This window comes from Oncorhynchus clarkii, chromosome 4, assembly GCF_045791955.1.
Source record: "Oncorhynchus clarkii lewisi isolate Uvic-CL-2024 chromosome 4, UVic_Ocla_1.0, whole genome shotgun sequence".
Lineage (NCBI taxonomy): Eukaryota > Metazoa > Chordata > Actinopteri > Salmoniformes > Salmonidae > Oncorhynchus > Oncorhynchus clarkii.
The window spans coordinates 70,292,169-70,311,159 of record NC_092150.1 but is presented as its reverse complement, the minus strand read 5'-3'; the positions used below and the strand labels follow the sequence as shown (position 1 = coordinate 70,311,159).

General features: G+C 41.8%; 1 protein-coding gene across 1 annotated transcript in view; it reads left to right on the top strand.

Moving 5' to 3' along the window:
• The first annotated feature begins 4,871 nt into the window (after nt 1-4,871).
• Nucleotides 4,872-18,991, top strand: part of LOC139407817 (potassium channel subfamily K member 2-like) — a 40,361-nt gene continuing 26,241 nt past the window's right edge. Inside the window, exons 1-3 of the mRNA XM_071151682.1 lie at nt 4,872-5,075; nt 15,615-15,732; nt 17,644-17,703. Of these exons, the coding sequence (XP_071007783.1) occupies nt 4,887-5,075; nt 15,615-15,732; nt 17,644-17,703 (367 nt within the window). The 5' untranslated portion in view covers nt 4,872-4,886. The remainder of the gene's footprint in view (nt 5,076-15,614; nt 15,733-17,643; nt 17,704-18,991) is intronic.

Here is an 18,991-nt window from a genome sequence, read left to right as displayed (position 1 = left end):
TTGCTTTGGAGGAAAAGACCATGCCCAGGTACAGTGAAACAATTGGTGGTGTCCTTTCGCGTGTCCAGTGTTTGGTGTTGTTCTATTGTTTAGTTTTGTTTTGGCAGACAATTATTTGACAATGAGAAAATCTGGGTTATTCGATGCGTAGCCTTTTATTCTATTCAATGGACCTATTCGATTTGAACCATGTGCAATAGAGACAGTTATCCGATTAAAAACGGCTCAAACTCAAAACATCAAGTGGATAGTTAGTTGTGCACAACGGACGTCATTGGGTGCTTTTCTAAAATCTTAAACGCATCAAGCTACGATATGCATGAGTGGGAAACAATTATGACAAGTAGATCATTCATTTTATTCACGAGATAATAGCCTACAGTATCGGCTACAATCGCCAAGAGACGTTTTCCTTGTTCCTTTAAAAATCCTTGTCATTATGTATTAATACAGACTCGTAACGCTTGTTATCGGTTTGTCTGCCTTGTGTGAAATTGAGGATGTTTAATTTAACAAGAGATTAAAAATGCATGGGCGTATTTGTTAATAATGGCGAAACCACATTTGATGCACAATACAGATGATGCCCTTGTTTCAATCTTTGCTTTTCATTTTTTTTCTTGTAATGTAATTTTTTTTGACATTACAGTGGGCCTAGGTCCTTTTCTGTCACGAATTACAGAGAGATAATCCTTCTTCTTCAGAAATAGAGCAAATGTATCTTTGGTATTGTCCTTCTGATACATTTTATAATATGCTAAATGCATTTGTTTATGTAAATTGTTCCATTTAAATTGAATGGGGCAATCTTTAGTTGCTACAACCATTTCTGGACTTATAAATCAATTATATACTCATTGAGTCTTGAAGAATATAAGGTATACATACATGCCTCATGAGCCTAGTCCAACTGTCATACCCTGTCAGAAGCCAAAATATAGGCCTAAACTTGTTTTACTCAAATGTTTGTAAACAATCTAAATCCAAACAACCAATGTATGGCCTAAAAACATAGTTACAACTATATTTTTGATATAATGGGTGGTCAATCCTTGCATCCATAGCATAGTCTATAGATTTGAGAGTGGTTGCATTTCTCCAGCCCCATCCCTCAGTTTTTTACTGAAACTGTGCCGGGGTGTGAATGTTAACGTTTCAATTAAGGGTTGACACTTTCAGGGATGGGGAATGGCATAGATGTAAATAACCAAGCAATTATACTAATTGTAAATCCCTCTGGATAAAAGTGTCTGCTAAATGACAAAACATTTAAAGTAAAATGTACTCCTAGCAAAGCAATGCCATTAGAACATTGATTTCTCTTGTCATTAAGGATCAGCCCCGTTTTTTCAATTTTTGCCTAAAAGGACATACCCAAATCTAACTGCCTGTAGCTCAAGCCATGAAGCAAGGATAGGCATTTTCTTGGTATCATTTGAAAGGAAACACTGAAGTTTGTGGAAACGTGAAAGTAATGTAGGAGAACATTAGATCTAGTAAAATAAAAATAAAAAAAACGTTGTTTTTTGTACCATCATCTTTGAATTGCAAGAGAAAGGCCATAATGTATTATTCCAGCCCAGGTGCAACTTAGATATTGGTCACTAGATGGCAGCAGTGTATGTGCAAAGTTTTAGTGTGATCCAATGAACCATTGTATTTCTGTTCAAACTTTTGTATCAAGACTGCCCAAATGTGCTTAATTTGTTTATTAATAACTTTTCATGTTCAAAACTGTGCACTCTTCTCAAAAAATAGCATGGTATTATTTCACTGTAATAGCTACTGTAAATTGGACAGTGCAGTTAGATTAACAAGAATTTAAGCTTTCTGACGATATCAGATATGTCTATGTCCTGGGAAACGTTCTTGTTACTTACAACCTCATTCTAATCGCATTAGCCTACGTTAGCTCAACTGTCTCACAGGGGAACCACCAATCCTGACGAAGTTTTAAGAACCGACAATCCTTACCAGTTGTAGCTGCTTTTAGCAACACTTATATTTACACACTAGCATTGCAAGGAATTAGCTTGCAAAAAAAACAAAATAGTCAGCTAGAAGTTAAAGGCAGACTCAGTGAAATGACGTTGCCATGAGTAGCACCATGAGATGCAAGACTTCAGTCTCACACAGTCACACACAGTATCTGCGCATGGGCACAGGTTTGCTTCACGCTGTTCACAGTGTGGTAGCCAGGGTACCAAAACGTTGGAGAAGTTGAGCCTCGCGCTTCAATGCTCTTAATTGCTGCAGAAATTTACCCACTATGTTGTGTACTTTCTGCATCTATGGTGTTTCCTCTGACACGTTGGTGCGGCTGTGTGTCAAGAAGCAGTGCGGCTTGGCAGGGTCGTGTTTCTTACTCTGCTAATTGTCTGATTGTCTGTAGGGTTGGTCCTTATGAAGGGGGGAAATGGAGAAAAAACATCTAATAAAACATAAATAGAGAGCAATACTAATGGCATTTTCTTTGTTGGTATTAACTCCGCCATGGTTGGTTGGACAAAGCCTATGGAAAAATGTATGGAGTTTTTGGATAAATGCTGAAAATAAGGCCTGTGGTAAACATAGGCTTATGTTTTGTTCTATGAGATAGTCTTCATCAGCTAGCGTCACTTTTTGTGAATTCTGTTCGTATTTATGTAATAAAAAAAGTACACAGGCCTCCCGAGTAGCACAGCAGTCTAATGCACTTGCATTGTTTGAGGCATCACTACAGACCCAGATTCGGTCCCAGGCTGTGTCACTGCCGGCAGTGACAGGGGGGGAGGGTTTGGCCGGCCGGGATTTCCTTGTCCTATCGTGCTCTAGCGACTCCTTGTGGCGGGCAGGGCACCTGCAAGCTGACTTCAGTCGCCAGCTGGATGGTGTTTCCTCTGACACGTTGGTGCGGCTGTGTGTCAAAAATCAGTGCGGCTTGACAGGGTTGTGTTTCGGAGGACGAATGGCTCTCGACCTTTGCTTCTCCCAAGTCTGTAGGGGAGTTGCAGCAATACTGTAATTACCAATTGGATATCACAAAATTGGGGAGAAAAGGGGTAAAAGTTGAAAAACACGTTAAAAAACACACATAGCACATAGGCTTCATTATTTATAAAGGTCATGTTAACTGACTGATATTATCTAATAAGCCTGTGTTATTTTCAGACCTTATTTCCGGCGTTTATCCCAGACCATATTCTTTCCCCATTCGTTTTCCCCATAGGAATGGCTGAACCATCCAGAGGTAACTCATTTTGGGGTTTGAGAATTACAAGCTGACGAGCTCTATTAAAACAGACTTTCCAAACGTGGGTCTGTTGTAGACCCACTTCCTCTCTGCTTAGCTAATGTCAAAATACAATTCCTGCATGTGTACCATACCTGCACAAAGAAGCAAGAACTTGTGTGGGACTTTTATTTTGATACGAGGTAAGCAGAGAGGAACTGGCTTCACTGAGGAACAGCATGGGCCTACAACAGACAAGTTTGTACATTTTGTTTAGTTATACATTCCATTAGATGTTTTTTTTTCTCAAATTCCCCCCTGCATAAGGACCAAACCTACAGACAATCGACAGAGCAAGTTTAAACTGAATTTTATTTAACTTCTGGTTTCCGGCGGACTATTACTTTTTTTGCAAGCTAATTTCCAGCAACGCTGGTGTGTAAACACTCAAAGCAGCTATACCAATTGATGTACTAGCTGGATATCGATAACACAAATGGGATTATCTTCGTTGACAGGTCAGATGTTCTAAGGTGCAACTCACAGGTAGTCTAGTAGATCAGGATGCAGGAAAGAGTGTAACCTAGCCTAAAAAGCTACACGTTCTAAAAACTGATGTAAGATAGTGCAATAATAAAACTAGCGTGCAACCGGACTTTGTTACTGGGATTGTTAAAACGGCTGAGAGAAAATGAAAACGGAGTGCGTCAAATCCTTTTTTAACCAAGGTCGTGAACATCGAACAACAAGCGGTCGTCCCTCAACCGGAATTTACGTGATTCACGTCACCTGCCTTGTGAGATGTCCTCCTGCATCTGCATTCATGTCTGAGTACTGCTAAGGCCATAGATGATTGCAATTTGCAATTGCAAATATGGTTTAAGTGGCCCACATAATAATTTTTATCTTATGATTAGTTCCATCACCATAATTTAATAATGCTGTTGTTGCATCTTTAGCTAAGGCTTAACACAAAATATTGAACTTATCAGGTATCAAGGTAAGACCCAAGTGCAGACTGTGTGAAGTAACAATGTTTATTGTAACATCAGGGTCAGGCAAACGACAGCTCAAGGCAGGCAGCGGTTGATAATCCAGAGTAGGAGCAAAGGTACAGGACGGCAGGCAGGTTCAGGATCAGGGACAGGCAGAGTGGTCAGGCGGGCAGGTACAGGGTCACGACAGGCAAGGGTCAAAAACCAGGAGGATGAAAAAAAGAGAGGCTGGGAAAAGACAGGAGCTGACAGGACAAACACTGGTAAGCTTGACAAACAAGACGAACTGGTGCAGACAGACAGAAAACACAGGTATAAATCCACAGTGGGGAAGATGGGCGACACCTGGAGGGAGTGGAGACAAGCACAAGGACAGGTGAAACAGATCATGGTGTGACAGATGTTTAATTTACCAGTTTATCAGTTAAATGAAGTAAACCTTTTCATTAGAGAGATGGGTTTACAAGAGAGGCCACAACAAAGTGATCAATGACCAATGATTATTGACATCCCAGTTAACAGCCAATGATAATGATTCCGCTCTTACAGTGGCCCCACCTGATCTCCTTGACCCAAAGTCTGCCGCTCACAACTCCAAGCCCCGCCTCTCCTTCTCGGCTGCCAAGCCGCTGGTCCTGAACTCCCCCGAGGACGAATACGACACCACACGCTTCACCGTCATGAGGTGGAAGACGGTATCAGTCATCTTCTTCCTGGTGGTGATCTACCTCATTGTGGGAGCCCTGGTGTTCCGGGCGCTGGAGCAGCCCCACGAGAGCCAACAGAAGCTGGCCATCTTGGCCGAGAAACTGGACTTCCTGTCGCTGCACGCCTGTGTCAACTCCTCCGAACTGGAGGACCTCGTCAAGGTGGGTCCAGACTCTACATCCTGTCCACAGAGCTTTATAACTAAAGTTATAGTACGAAAAACACCGGATTATTTCCTGGCAAAAATGCCCCTAGCTGATGTGCTAGTGTTTACATACAGTAATGAACGATAATGGTTTCAATTTATGTTCCTTTTTGCTGGAGTGTGATTGAGGGAAAAGCCTTACTCTTTTAGAGGAACACCCTAGCCGAAGTGATCACTTGCTAGTGTCTATCCATAATAGAGATCACTGTCAAAATCTCCCACTACTACCAATGCTGTGGCACCCACCTGGCTGGCTACCATGGCTTATCAATCTGGGGTAATAGACACTTTGCTGATGTGAATACCTGCTAATGTTTGAGTAGAGTAATAATGCCATTAATATTTGAGCCTGCTCTATGTTTCCTAATACATTTTGTTTTGTAGACGGAGCATAAAAGCACACTGAATACAACAGCTGGGGGCTTGTGACACCAAAATAACTTTCAACTGAACTTTATTGAAGACAAACTGTTTGAGGCTTGAATGGGGGTGGGGAGTTGGCCTCGTATGAACCATCCTGATCTTGCAAGCTTTCATTCTGTTTCACTAAACAGAATGTAAGCTTGCAAGATCAGGATAGTTTTATGAGGGGAGTAGGAGGTAAGGAACATGACTTCGCTCTTGCTAAGCCTCTCTAAGTGGGAAACTCCGCAGTGGTTGGTGACTCCTTCCATTAGTAGCCATTAGTCAGCTGTTGCACCACTCCAGTAAGGCCTTCAGTGGGGTTAGTGCCAGGCACTACCTGGCTACTCGGATGATTTATTAATATACAAACACTCTTTTCTATCACACACACATAGTCCCTCCACTTTCACACACCTCTCTTTAATATGCACTGCTTACATACACACATCGTGACTCTCTCTCTCTCTCTCTCTCTCTCTCTCTCTCTCTCTCTCTCTCTCTCTCTCTCTCTCTCTCTCTCTCTCTCTCTCTCTCTCTCTCTCACTCACACCTTTTACCAAGCTCACAGTATTCCAGAGCCCCTGGCTCTCCACCTCGCTAGATGAATGAATAGAGACATTCCCTCGAAGGGAGTAATTAAAAGCGTGTGTGTTATTGAAAGCCCGGCCGAGGGGGGATTCCAGCGTAGCGGCGACGAGGAGGAAGACACATTTGTTAATGCCAACAGAAAAGCATTCCATTGTGGGCCTCTTCTTATCCCCATTGTATGATTCCACAGGGTTGGAGTGAGAACAACTGGAAGTGAATGCTAAAACACTGCCTTAATATGTGCATTAATATCTCTGCATGCCTTTGCTGGGAGACAGAGAGGAGACAGACATCCAGAGAGATGGAGCCAGCAGGCATATCAGAGTGGATGCTATGCTAAATGGAACCCAGAAGAGTTCTACCTGGAACAAAAAAGGCTCTTACTTGAACCAAAAAGGGTTCTCCTATGGGGACAACCAAATAACCTTTTTTTCTAAGAGTGTAGATAACGTCTTACCCACCGTAGTCACAGCACCATCCTCCCTTATCTCTCACCTGTCACATGCTCCCGCTCCTCCACTCCATCAACCATGCCACAACCCCGCCCTCCCTCCCTGCATTAATATGCCATCTCAGCTCTTTTAACAGCACACTATAACACCGTTCTAATCACATTCAACAGTAACAGGTTGGGTTAACCAGAATTTAATTGACAGTTTTGTCTCCCCTTCATTCACAGTGATGAATTGAAGTGAACAGCGCCTTGCCTTTGCACCAACCCAGTTGCTACTCTACTGAAAGTCACTGGGGTAGTAGTAGCTGAGTTGTTCCACCAGTTCGGTGCCTTTAGAGATGCGTAACTTGGTGAAAAAAAACTTCTGATTTCACCTCATTTTAACATTCTGTCATAAATAAAAACATGTTGAACTAAAACATTTTTTTCCCATATCAAAAGGTTAATTTAAAAAAATACTATAATAATCAAGCTTGTCCACTTTAGCCAGATAGCTTGGGTGCTTGGTTGGGACAAGCATGCATTGGCTGCAAGCTGCAGAAGGATGAGTAGGCTACAATTCCCCATCGTTTTTCAGTGCAATTTTGACTGCCACCAAGCTGAAGAAGTTTGAGAGGGCTTATCTAGTGCTCCTTCATTAGATTTTAGCTCATCTTGCTCTGGCTAGCATTAGTTGTTGGTCTTGTTGTTGTTGATGTGCATAAGAAATCATTTCATGGTTGTTTGATCAATAGGACTGTAAAGTTCCCAAATGTAAGAGGACTCCTGTGGTATTTACATATTTGCAGAATTCCATCCAGGTGTATTTTGTGACTTTTGGCGAATGCGTTCTAATGGTCTAAAGTCACTCTGTTGCTACTGCCTGTAAACACACAGTCCAGTTCAAAGTGAGTGATGACAAATGGCTTGTCTGCATGAAGGCCTATGGCGCACCGGTCTGCGTGGACTCCGGTCCTGGACAAGACAGATGTTTTTATTCGGTTTTATTTACTGCAGTGTCCATTAATTGTCCAAACTCACGTCCGATTTCCCACTATATATTGCTGTAGAATTTTCACAAATGCCTTAGTATACGTAATTCACCAAACATTCTTAGAATTTATGAAAACATGAAAATCACCACATCTTGTCAGAAAATGTAACATACAACTAAAGTGTCATATTCTTCCTGGGGATGTATATTTGTTACATTTACTTAACTAGGCAAGTCAGTTAAGAACAAATTCTTATTTTCAATGACAGCCTATGAACAGTGGGTTAACTGCCTGTTCAGAGGCAGAACAACAGAACCTTGTCAGCTCGGGGATTTGAACCTGCAAACTTTCAGTTACTAGTCCAACACTCTAACCACTAAGCTACCCTGCCGCGCCATATGAACAGATTTTAATAAGATTTCATGTTGCTAAAATGCTTTCAGTTCCACTTTCAAATATCAAAGGAATGCAAAAGGCACACATTTCGTGGAACGACCTCAGTCCCGACACCTGAGACCCCAGCAAATATCAGATTTTCATTTATCTGCATGTCCAGTCCTTATATTTAGACTCACAATGAAGTGTTTTACCATTTTATTTTCAGGACAACCAGGGCTACAAGTAGAACACAAAACTATTTGACATGAATAGCATTCATGAGATTTATTGTCAAATGTATTTATTCATTTATGTGAATACTGTAAGTGCAGAAATTGTTTGCTCACCAGGAAATGAATATCCAGCTAGTCAGTGACAACTGTGTGGAGTTTGGAGTTTGAGACAGCAACTATGTGAGTTTATTACAGTATTATAGATACTATGTCCTGGGATTTCCTATGATCTTCTATGTAGAATAACCCCTTAGCTTCTAACGCCTCTTGTGTAGCTTGTGAGCCCTTTCCGGATCTGCCCTTGTCTCACAAACACCACTGTAGCTCAGCCCCATTACTTACACAGAGTAATATCTGATATATATGGATGCAGAAGAAATATACAAATCCAATGGTACAACCCATAAGTCTGTCGCTCAAACACACAATGTTTAAAATGGGTTAGAAGTCAGCGAGACTCATTGGGTTAAACTCCTGTTACAAAGTGTTTGAAGTGTAGTGTGTAGCCTAGCATGCAGCCTAGCCTGTGTAGGTGCTGATTGTGAAGGATCAGGACCATGGACAGTGCTCTGTGCTGTTTCCCATGCTGGGGTGTGTGGCCTGGCTTTAATGCTACAGTACATAATAATAGCAATGGAACACAGAGTCCATGGTCTAGCTGCATGCTTCCTGCCTGCTTTGCAGTTATGTCACCTAGTTTATTTATTCAAGTGCACATCTCAGATAAGATCAGGTTTGAGATGAATGTGATATGATTGCAAGCAGGCAATCATAGAATGTGGGAGATTAAAAAAAACTCCCAATGTGCCCGTGAAGGACTTAAATCAGATCAAACATTTCATCTGAAGTCCTAATGATTTCCACCAGCTCACCAAATTCTCTCCTTTTTCTTTCTTTTGTCTTTCTGCTATGACTTCCTGCAGGACAGTGCCTTAGTTCTGTTTTACTCCCAACCAGCAGCACGCAGACCGCAGCCCACATCTGCTCTCCACAATGTTATCGGAAACCTTCATAGCCTTGTAATATCTGCAAGGGTTTTTTAGGCAGATAGCATATTTCAAGTTTATTTATATTTTTATCTCTGACACTCTTTCAGCAATTTTTTATATTATATTATCATAAGGCTATACTGTACTCTAGATATGTACTGTATACTATGTCTTCCTGGACTAAGAGCTTCTTAGGTGGAGTTTATGGGCCCTCAGGGACTGAGGCTGGATCTCAATCTATTAAGATCATGCCCTTGTCCCATTACCCTAGGACAGTGGTTCCCAAACTTTTTATAGTCCCGTACCGCTTCAAACATTCAAACCTCCAGCTGCGTACCCCCTCTAGCACTCTCAAATGTTGTTTTTTGCCATCATTGTAAGCCTGCCACACACTCTATACAATGCATTTATTAAAAATAAGAATGAGTGTGACAAAAAACTCTCATAGGACCAGGGCACAAATAATAATATAATAATAATCAATAATTTTGCTCTTTTTTTAACCATCTTACATATAAAACCTTATTTGTTCATCAAAAATTGTGAGTAATTCACCACAGGTTAATGAGAAGGGTGTGCTTGAATGGATGCACGTAACTGCAATGTTGGGTTGTATTGGAGAGTCTGTCTAAAATCATTTTCCACACACAGTCTGTGCCTGTATTTAGTTTTCATGCTAGCGAGTGACGAGAATCCACTCTCTCATAGGTACGTGGTTGCAAAGGGCATCAGTGTCTTAACAGTGAGATTTGCCAAGGCAGGATACTCTGAGCGCAGCCCAATACAGAAATCTGGCAGTGGCTTCTGATTCAATTACATTTTCACAGAACCGCTTGTTGCCATTTTGATGAGGCTCTCTTGTTCAGATATCGGTAAGTGAACTGTTGTTTGTGTCATCCGTTTCAGGAAAGTACCTGCGTAATTGCGCATCCAACTCAAGGTGCTTCGCTATATCACATTTGACATTGTCCGTAATCTTGAGTTAAATTGCACACAAAAAAATCATAAAATGATGGAAAGTCCTTTGTGTTGTCCTTGTTAATGCAGACAGAGAAGAGCTCCAACTTCTTAATCATAGCCTCAAAATTGAAAATAGTTGCGGAGAGTCTCTGTAATCCTAGATTCAGATCATGCAGACGAGAAAAAAACATCACCCAGATAGGCCAGTCGTGTGAGAAACTCGTCATCATGCAAGTGATCAAACAAGTGAAAATTATGGCCATTAGAAAAAACTTTAAGCTCGTCTCTCAATTCAAAAAACCGTGTCAATACTTTGTCCCTTGATAATCAGCTGTATGTTCTGTATGTTGTAAAAGCATTATACGGTCACTGCCCATATCATTGCTTTAAGTTAACAATTGTCACTGTAGTGTCCAAAACATCTTTCAAGATGTCAGGCATTCCTTTGGCAGCAAGAGCCTCTCGGTGGATGCTGCAGTGTCCCCAAGTGGTGTCTGGAGCAACTGCCTACATGTGCGTTACCACTACACCATGTCTCCCTGTCATGGCTTTTGCGCCATCAGTACAGATACCAACATGAGCAGCAGCTACGTTTGGCTACCTGCGGACCGTTAGTGGAATTCCTACGAGAGAGTAATGGTTAATGTGATTGGATTTTAATTGTATGACTAGGCTACCTGTATTTGACATTGTGTTGTTATTACTCTGAACACTAGATGGTTTATTTTATTTTTTGCAGTGAAACGAGGCTACTCAGGGGAGAAGAAAACCTCACCCAAATGTATAGCCCCGTTGGAAAATATAAATGGAAATGTTTAAATGTGAATCACATTTTTATTTGGTGTACCCCCAACGGCATTGCGTGTACCCCAGTTTGATAATACCCGCTCTAGAACACATAATGACAAAATCCATTTATTCCAACAAAAGCAGCATTTAAGGCTTCAACTCGGGCTTCCGGTGACGCAATTTAGGAAATGGCTGCCTAGTTTTTCGTACTGCACATCGGTTGGGTATTTCCCCCCCTAAATTAAAGTATTTACTCTGAGCATTATAATAACTTACGCAAAATGGAAAAGGGGAAAATAGGAAAAGGTTTCGGAGCTACAACAACAACCCGTAACAAGACAGCAGAAGATATAATCGTCGAAAGATCCTCTTATATAATCCTCCAAAGACCCTCTTATATTACGAGAGATTCAAAAGGTAAAACAGGAAATTGACCAGATTTATAGAGAAGAAGTAGAGAAAAAGCTTAGGTTCCTGAAACAACGATATTATGAAGCAGACTCAAAGGCAACCAAATGACTAGCATGGAGACTCAGGAAACAACAAGCACAGAATACCATTTTCAAAATAAAAGACCCCAAAACAAAAAAGATCACATGCAAGTTAGATGAAATACAGAATGCATTTGAATCATATTACACAAATCTGTACAAGCAACCAGAGAAGGCAGAAGGCAGACAATAGAGCACTTTTTGAACTCACTTGATCTCCCTTCAGTTGGGACAGAGCAAAATGATAGACTAACTTTAGAAATATCCACCGAAGAAATGAAGAAAGCAATATCTCAACAAAAAGTCAACAAGTCTCCAGGCACTGATGGCTTCCCTTCAGAATGGTTCAAGACCTTCAGAGAACAATTAGCACCTCTACTTAAGGCCTGTTTTAACTGGACTCTGAGGGAGGGGGGTCTCCCACTGTCATGGAGGGAGGCCATCATATCAGTAATCCCAAAAGAGGGTAAAGATTAGAAAGAATGCAGTTCCTATAGACCATTTTGCAATTCTTAACACAGATTAAAAACTTTTCTGCATCAATAATAGCCAAAAGAATGGAGAACATAATCCCAGAATTGATTGACGGAGATCAAACTGGTTTCATACAAAATAGGCAGACACGGGACAATATAAGGAGAACACTACATGTCATGGACCACATTACTCAGAATAAGTGCAATATTAATCAGCCTAGATGCAGAAAAGGCATTTGATTCAGTGGGATGGGATTACCTATTCCAAGTTATGGAAAGATTTGGTTTCAACAAAGAAGTGATACAGTGCATCAAAACACTGTATTCATGTCCGACTGCTATAATAAAGATAAATGGACATTTGTCATGAACGATAAAATTAGAGCGAGGAGCAAGACAAGGCTGTAATCTTTCACCCACGCTCTTCTCCTTGTACCTCGAACCATTAGCACAGGCAATAAGACAAGACCCAACCTTAGAGGGAATAACAATAAGAGGCAGTGAACACAAGATATGCATGTATGCTGATGACGTACTGTTATTCCTTAAAGACCCAGGCTCAAGTGTACCTAGATTGATGGATGTTTTACAAACATTTGGAACATATTCAGGGTATGTGCTTAACGTACACAAGACCCAAGCCCTAGTATATAATTATACCCCACAGGAAGAGCTGAAGAATAGATATAACTTCACCTGGACCTCCTCATCCATTAAATATCTGGGAGTAAATTTACCAAAAGATACACTCAAACTTTATTGCATGAATTACAATCACATTAACAAGAAAATATATGATGACCTAGACAGGTGGAATTCACTTCCCTTAGATCTTAGTAGTAGAATTGAAACAAGCAAAATGAACATCCTGCCAAGGTTACTGCATTTGTTCCAATCACTGCCCATAGAAATCCCGCCTAAACAGTTTAGGGAATGGGATAAACGGATATCAAGGTTTATCTGGAACAGTAAGAGACCAAGAACTAGATATACAACACTACAGTTACCAAAAAACTGTGAGGGTATGGCCTTACCAAACCTAAAAGATTATTATGTGTCAGCCCAATTTAGACCTCTGGTGTGTTGGTGCAATTCAGAATACGAATCCAAATGGAAAGACATCGAGACTACTTTGACAGAGTGTAACGGTTTTCTGTATGTGAAGGAGAGTCGGACCAAAATGCAGCGTGTCGATTGCGATTCATGTTTAATGAAAAAAAACACACTAAACACAAACACTACAAAAACAATAAACGTAACGAAAACCTAAACAGCCTATCTGGTGAAAACACATAGACAGGAACAATCACCCACAAACACACAGTGAAACCCAGGCTACCTAAATATGGTTCCCAATCAGAGACAATGACGAACACCTGCCTCTGATTGAGAACCATATCAGGCCGAACATAGAACTAGACAAACTAGACATGTAACATAGAATGCCCACTCAGATCACACACTGCCAACCAAAACATAGAAACATACAAAGTAAACTATGGTCAGGGTGTGACACAGAGATACCCATACAGTCAGTTTTGGGAAATAAGGACATGATAAAATAAATATACAATAGACAAAATCAGTGGATTAATTTCTCTCTGAAGACATGGTTTAGGGTAGTTAAGCAAAAACAATTTAGACAGAGAGATCAAACTGCTGAGTTGGCCCGCATACGACCCCAGCTTCATCCCTGCAACTCAGGACAGCAGGTTTAAACAATGGGCGCAGAAAGGCATCACATCATTCAGTAAAATTATAAGGAATGGGAAACTAGATAACTTCCAGGACCAAAGTAAAAAACATGGCTTGGATAAACAAGATTTTTACAGAAACCTACAAGTTTGACACTATTTCTTAAGGGAGATAAAAGTGACTGACCCTCGAACACCTACAAAATTAATCCAAGTATTCACTAACGCATACAATTTGGGGAGTAACAAAAAAACTATTTAAAATCTCTACTTGGGTATTCAATCCTCAAAGAAACATTCTACAAACTATATTAAAAAGAAATAGGAGGAGGAACTTAACATTGAAATAACTGATGAAACATGGTTGAACATATTAGAGACTCAACAAAGCTCCACCAACTCAAGGTCATGGAGAGAATTCTGTTGGAAGAATGTTATACGTTTCTTCATAACACCTAAACTGAAATCAAAACAGACTGGCTCCCTACACCCTTGTTGGAGAGAATGCGGTCTATTGAGGGCGGACCACTCTCATGTCTTTTGGACTTGCCCCGCAATTGAAACATACTGGGGAGAAATAAGATCTAACATTGGAAAAATAATGGGATTTGACATAGAACAAATTTTCATTTTTTTTGTACATGGGTGAAATACCTGATAACTTACACAATAGAGAAAAGTACCTCTTGAAGGTCCTACTGGCAGCCAGTAAAAAGGCTTTCACTAGGAAATGGCTACAAAAAGACCCTCCCACAGTGACACAATGGATAGACATTGTAGAAGAAATACACCAAGAAATATGACCTTTGCTTTAAGAACTCAACAGGAGAAAGGTCAAGAATACTGGGAAAAATGGGTTTCGTACTTGGAAAAGGTCTAATTCAAAGATGTCAATGTAACTAATATGATGATATGATGATGAAGGTATGAAGTGCACTGTAACTGCCAGCTCTTTTTTTATTTTGTATTTTTATTTGACTTTATTTGTACTTTCTTTGTGTTCCTACAATAAAAACTAAGTATAAAAAAATGGCTCCAACTCTCAAGAGACTCAGATTGATGTTTATTTAAGTCATTGATTGGTTAAAGGGACTGATATGGAAGCAGTAGAGCTGTGTTTAGACTCCACTTGTCTTTCTATGTTTGCTCTGGGACACATGGATGCCCATGGATTACCAGTGACTGGGCGTTCGTTGATCCCTGTGGTTTCTTCTGTGTTTGTTACAGTGTTATTTCCCTCATGGACACACACAAGGATGTCCAGACATGTTTGTTAGAGCAGTGCTGAACCCACTAATGAGATATGTTAGGATTACAGAGTGTTGTCGCCATCTAACATTTCGAGCTGTTTAAGGGGGTTTATAGGGGATGAAGCATGCTCTGACTCCACTGGCACTGGCTGAAACTCTATGGATGCCTGAAGGAGAAAGCTTTGAGTTTAGCTGAACCTATGCATGACCACAATTTCTCGCCCGACAGCACATCCTCCTTAGATCCCCTAAGTTTCTTCCTGTGTGTGTGTGTGTGTGTGTGTGTGTGTGTGTGTGTGTTCTGTCTCCATCAGATGACTTCCCTCTCTGTCTCCTGAGATAAGACTAGTGTTCTGAGTGAGTTTACACTCTGCTGCTCTATTCCTTATGCAACAGGCTGGGACACACGCGCACACACACACACACACACACACACATACACACACTAGCGGCCTCGGGGCCATACGCGCAGCGCGTAGTCTGAGTGCAGGAAGAGGCGGCTCTGGTAGTGATTGAATGCAGAGTGAAAAGGCTTGTTTCCCAGCATGTGGTGCATCTACCATAAGAGCAGACTCATGCACACACGTGCACACCAGATCCTGCACACACATGTGCTCTACTGTACACATACACAAACGCACGAATGCACGCAGACACACACACACACACACACACACACGCACACACACACACACACACACACACACACACATTAGGAGGTACTATCATACTTGAGTGGAGTGTGTTCATGTTTGTGTTTGTGTAAGTATGTGTGTGACCGTTAACCCTAAACTGCAGTTCTCTGTCTCCTCAGCAAGTGATCTCTGCCATCAGAGCGGGCGTCAACCCATCAGCGAACTCATCCAATCAGACAAGTCTGTGGGACCTAAGCTCCTCCTTTTTCTTCGCTGGCACTGTCATCACCACTATTGGTGAGTTTGGTCAATAATCAGTACTCTCTGATCCATAATCAACCATCAGCCAGACTTTTATGTTATCAATGCTGTGTCAACGCTATATACATTTTTTAACTGGTAACTTTCAGCCAGGCTGTTAAAGTAGTGGTACTTTCATAATAAATCGATCAGAATATCCATATAAAATAAAATTGTATTGGTTGCATACACATATTTAGCAGATGTTATTGCGGGTGTAACAAAATGTTTGTGTTCCTAGCTCTAACAGTGCAGTTATACACTGTATATATGTATACTCCGGACTCCGACGTTGCTCGTCCTAATATTTCTATATTTCTTAATTCCATTATTTTACTTTTTAGATTTGTGTGTATATATATATATATATATATATATATATATATATATATATATATATATATATATACACACACACAGTGGGGCAAAAAAGTATTTAGTCAGCCACCAATTGTGCAAGTTCTCCCACTTAAAAAGATGAGAGAGGCCTGTAATTTTCATCATAGGTACACTTCAACTATGACAGACAAAATGAGAAAAAAAAATCCAGAAAATCATATTTTTAGGATTTTCTATGATTTTATTTGCAAATTATGGTGGAAATGGCCAAGCAGCTGCACACAAGCCTAAGATTACCATGCGCAATGCCAAACGTGGGCTGTAGTGGAAAGCTTGCAGCCACTTGACTCTCGAGCAGTGGAAACGCTTTCTTTGGAGTGATGAATCACATTTCACCATCTGGCAGTCCGACGGACTAATCTAGGTTTGGCGAATGCCAGGAGAACGCTACCTGCCCGAATGCATAGTGCCAACTTTAAAGTTTGGCACTATGAGGAGGAATAATGGTCTGGGGCTGTTTTTTATGGTTCGGACTAGGCCCCTTAGTTCCAGTGAAGGGAAATCTCAACGTTACAGCATACAATGACATTCTAGACATTTCTGTGCTTCAAATTTTGTGGTAACAGTTTGGGAAAGGCCCTTTCCTGTTTCAGCATGACAATGCCCCTGTGCACAAAGCAATGTCCATAGAGAAATGGTTTGTCGAGATTGGTGTTGAAGAACTTGACTGGTCTCCACAGAGCCCTGACCTCAACCTCATCGAACACCGCTTGGATGAATTGGAACGCTGACTGCGACCAGGCCTAATCGCCCAACATCAGTGCCCGACCTCACAAATGCTCTTGTGGCTGAATGGAAGCTTTGATGCACTTGTACTGACCTCGCCTTCTGGATGGTAGTGGGGTGAACAGGCCGTGGCTCGGGTGGCTGAGGTCCTTTGAACGTTTTGGCCTTCCTGTGACACTGAGTGCTGTAAATGTCAAGCAGGGCAGGCAGTGTGCCCCCGGTGATGCGTTGGGCAGACCTCACCACCCTCTGGAGAGCCCTGCGGTTGAGGGGGGTGATACAGCCCTACAGGATGCCCACAATGGTGCATCTGTAAATGTCAAATATCTTCAGTCTCCTGGGGTTGAAGAGGTGCTGTTGCACCTTCTTCACCACACTGTCTGTGCGGTTGGACCATTTCAGATTGTTAGAGATGTGTAAGCTGAGGAACTTGAAGCTTTTTGCCTTCTCCACTGCAGTATACCATTTATGTGTCATCTGGAAACTTGATGATTGAGTTGGGGACATGCGTGCCATGCAGTCATGGGTGCACAGGGAGCACAGGAGGGGGCTAAGCATGCATCTTTGTGGGGCCCCTGTGTTGAGGATCAGGGTAGTGGAGGTGTTGTTGCCTACCTTCACCACCTGGGGGAGGCCCGTCAAGAAGTCCAGGACCCAGTTACACAGGGCAGGGTTCAGACCCAGGGCCCTAAGCTTAATGATGAGCTTGGAGGGTATTATGGTGTTGAAGGCTGAGCTGTAGACAATGAACAGCATTCTTACATAGGTATTCCTCTTTTCCAGATGGGATAGGGCAGTGTGCAGTGCGATGGCGATTGTGTCATCTGTGGATCTATTGGGGCGGTATGCAAATTGCAGTGGATATGATTCTTAACTAGCCTCTCAAAGCACTTCATGACAGAAGTGAGTGCTACGGGCTAAAGTCATTTAGTTTAGTTACCTTCACTTTCTTGGGTACAGGAACAATTGTGGACATGTTGAAGCAAGTGGGGACAGCAGACTGGGATAGGGAGAGATTGAATATGTCTGTAAAGACTCCAGCCAGCTGTTCTGCGCATGCTCAGATCACGTGGCTAGGGATGCCATCTGGGCCGGCAGCCTTGCAAAGGTTAACATGCTTAAATTTCTTACTCACTTCGGCCATGGAGAATGAGAGCTCACAGTCCTTGGAAGTGGCAGTCGCCCACGTCGGCGGCACTGTGTTTCTCTCGAAGTGGATGAAGAAGGTGTTTAGCTTGTCTGGTAGAAAGACGTCAGTGTCCGCGACGTGGCTGATTTTCCCTTTATAACACGTGATTGTCTGGAGTCCCTGCCACATACGTCTTGTGTGTGAGCCATAGATTTGCAACTCCACTTTGTCTCTGTTTGGTCGTTTTGCCTGTTTGATTGCCTTATGGAAGGCGTAACTGGACTGTTTGTACTGAACCATATTCTCAGTCACCTTGCTGTGTTTAAATGCAATGGTTCGCACTTTCAGTTTTGCGCTTATGCTGCCATCTATCCATGGTTTGTGGTTCAGATAGGTTTTAATCGACGCGGTGGGAACAACATTCTCTATACACTTCAGTCACCTTGTCAGTGTATATGTTATCCTCAGAGGCAACCCGGAACATATCCCAGTCCGCGTGATTAAAACAATCTTGAAGCATGGATTCCGATTGGTCAGACCAGTGTTGAACAGGCCTATAGGAAGTGAAAGGTAGAATAGAGGCGTGATCTGATTTGCCGAAGGGAGGGCGGTGGAGGGCCTTGTAGCCATCCCGGAAGGGAGAGTAGGAATGGTCAATAATTTTTGATGCGCAAGTATTCTAGTGTGGATTCATGAATAATGGGGGTTCACTGAAGTGCTTAGTACTAACTGAGTGTAATTTCTAATCAACACCATACATACTAAGGGATTGTCATAAATCCCAAAGGTGGGTATGAGTCTGAATTTTTATATCTCTTCACAGCTTTGGCATCCCTCTTCCCGTCACTTTACTTGTCAGCTCCAGCTGTAAGAGCTTAGCTGCAGAAAGGAGAAAAGTGTGACACACACACACAAACAGACACACGCACGGGGCCGCCGCTAGTCTGATAGCTTGTCTGGAACGTGTGTCTGCTGGGCTCGGTTCCAAACCTTTTCCTAGGC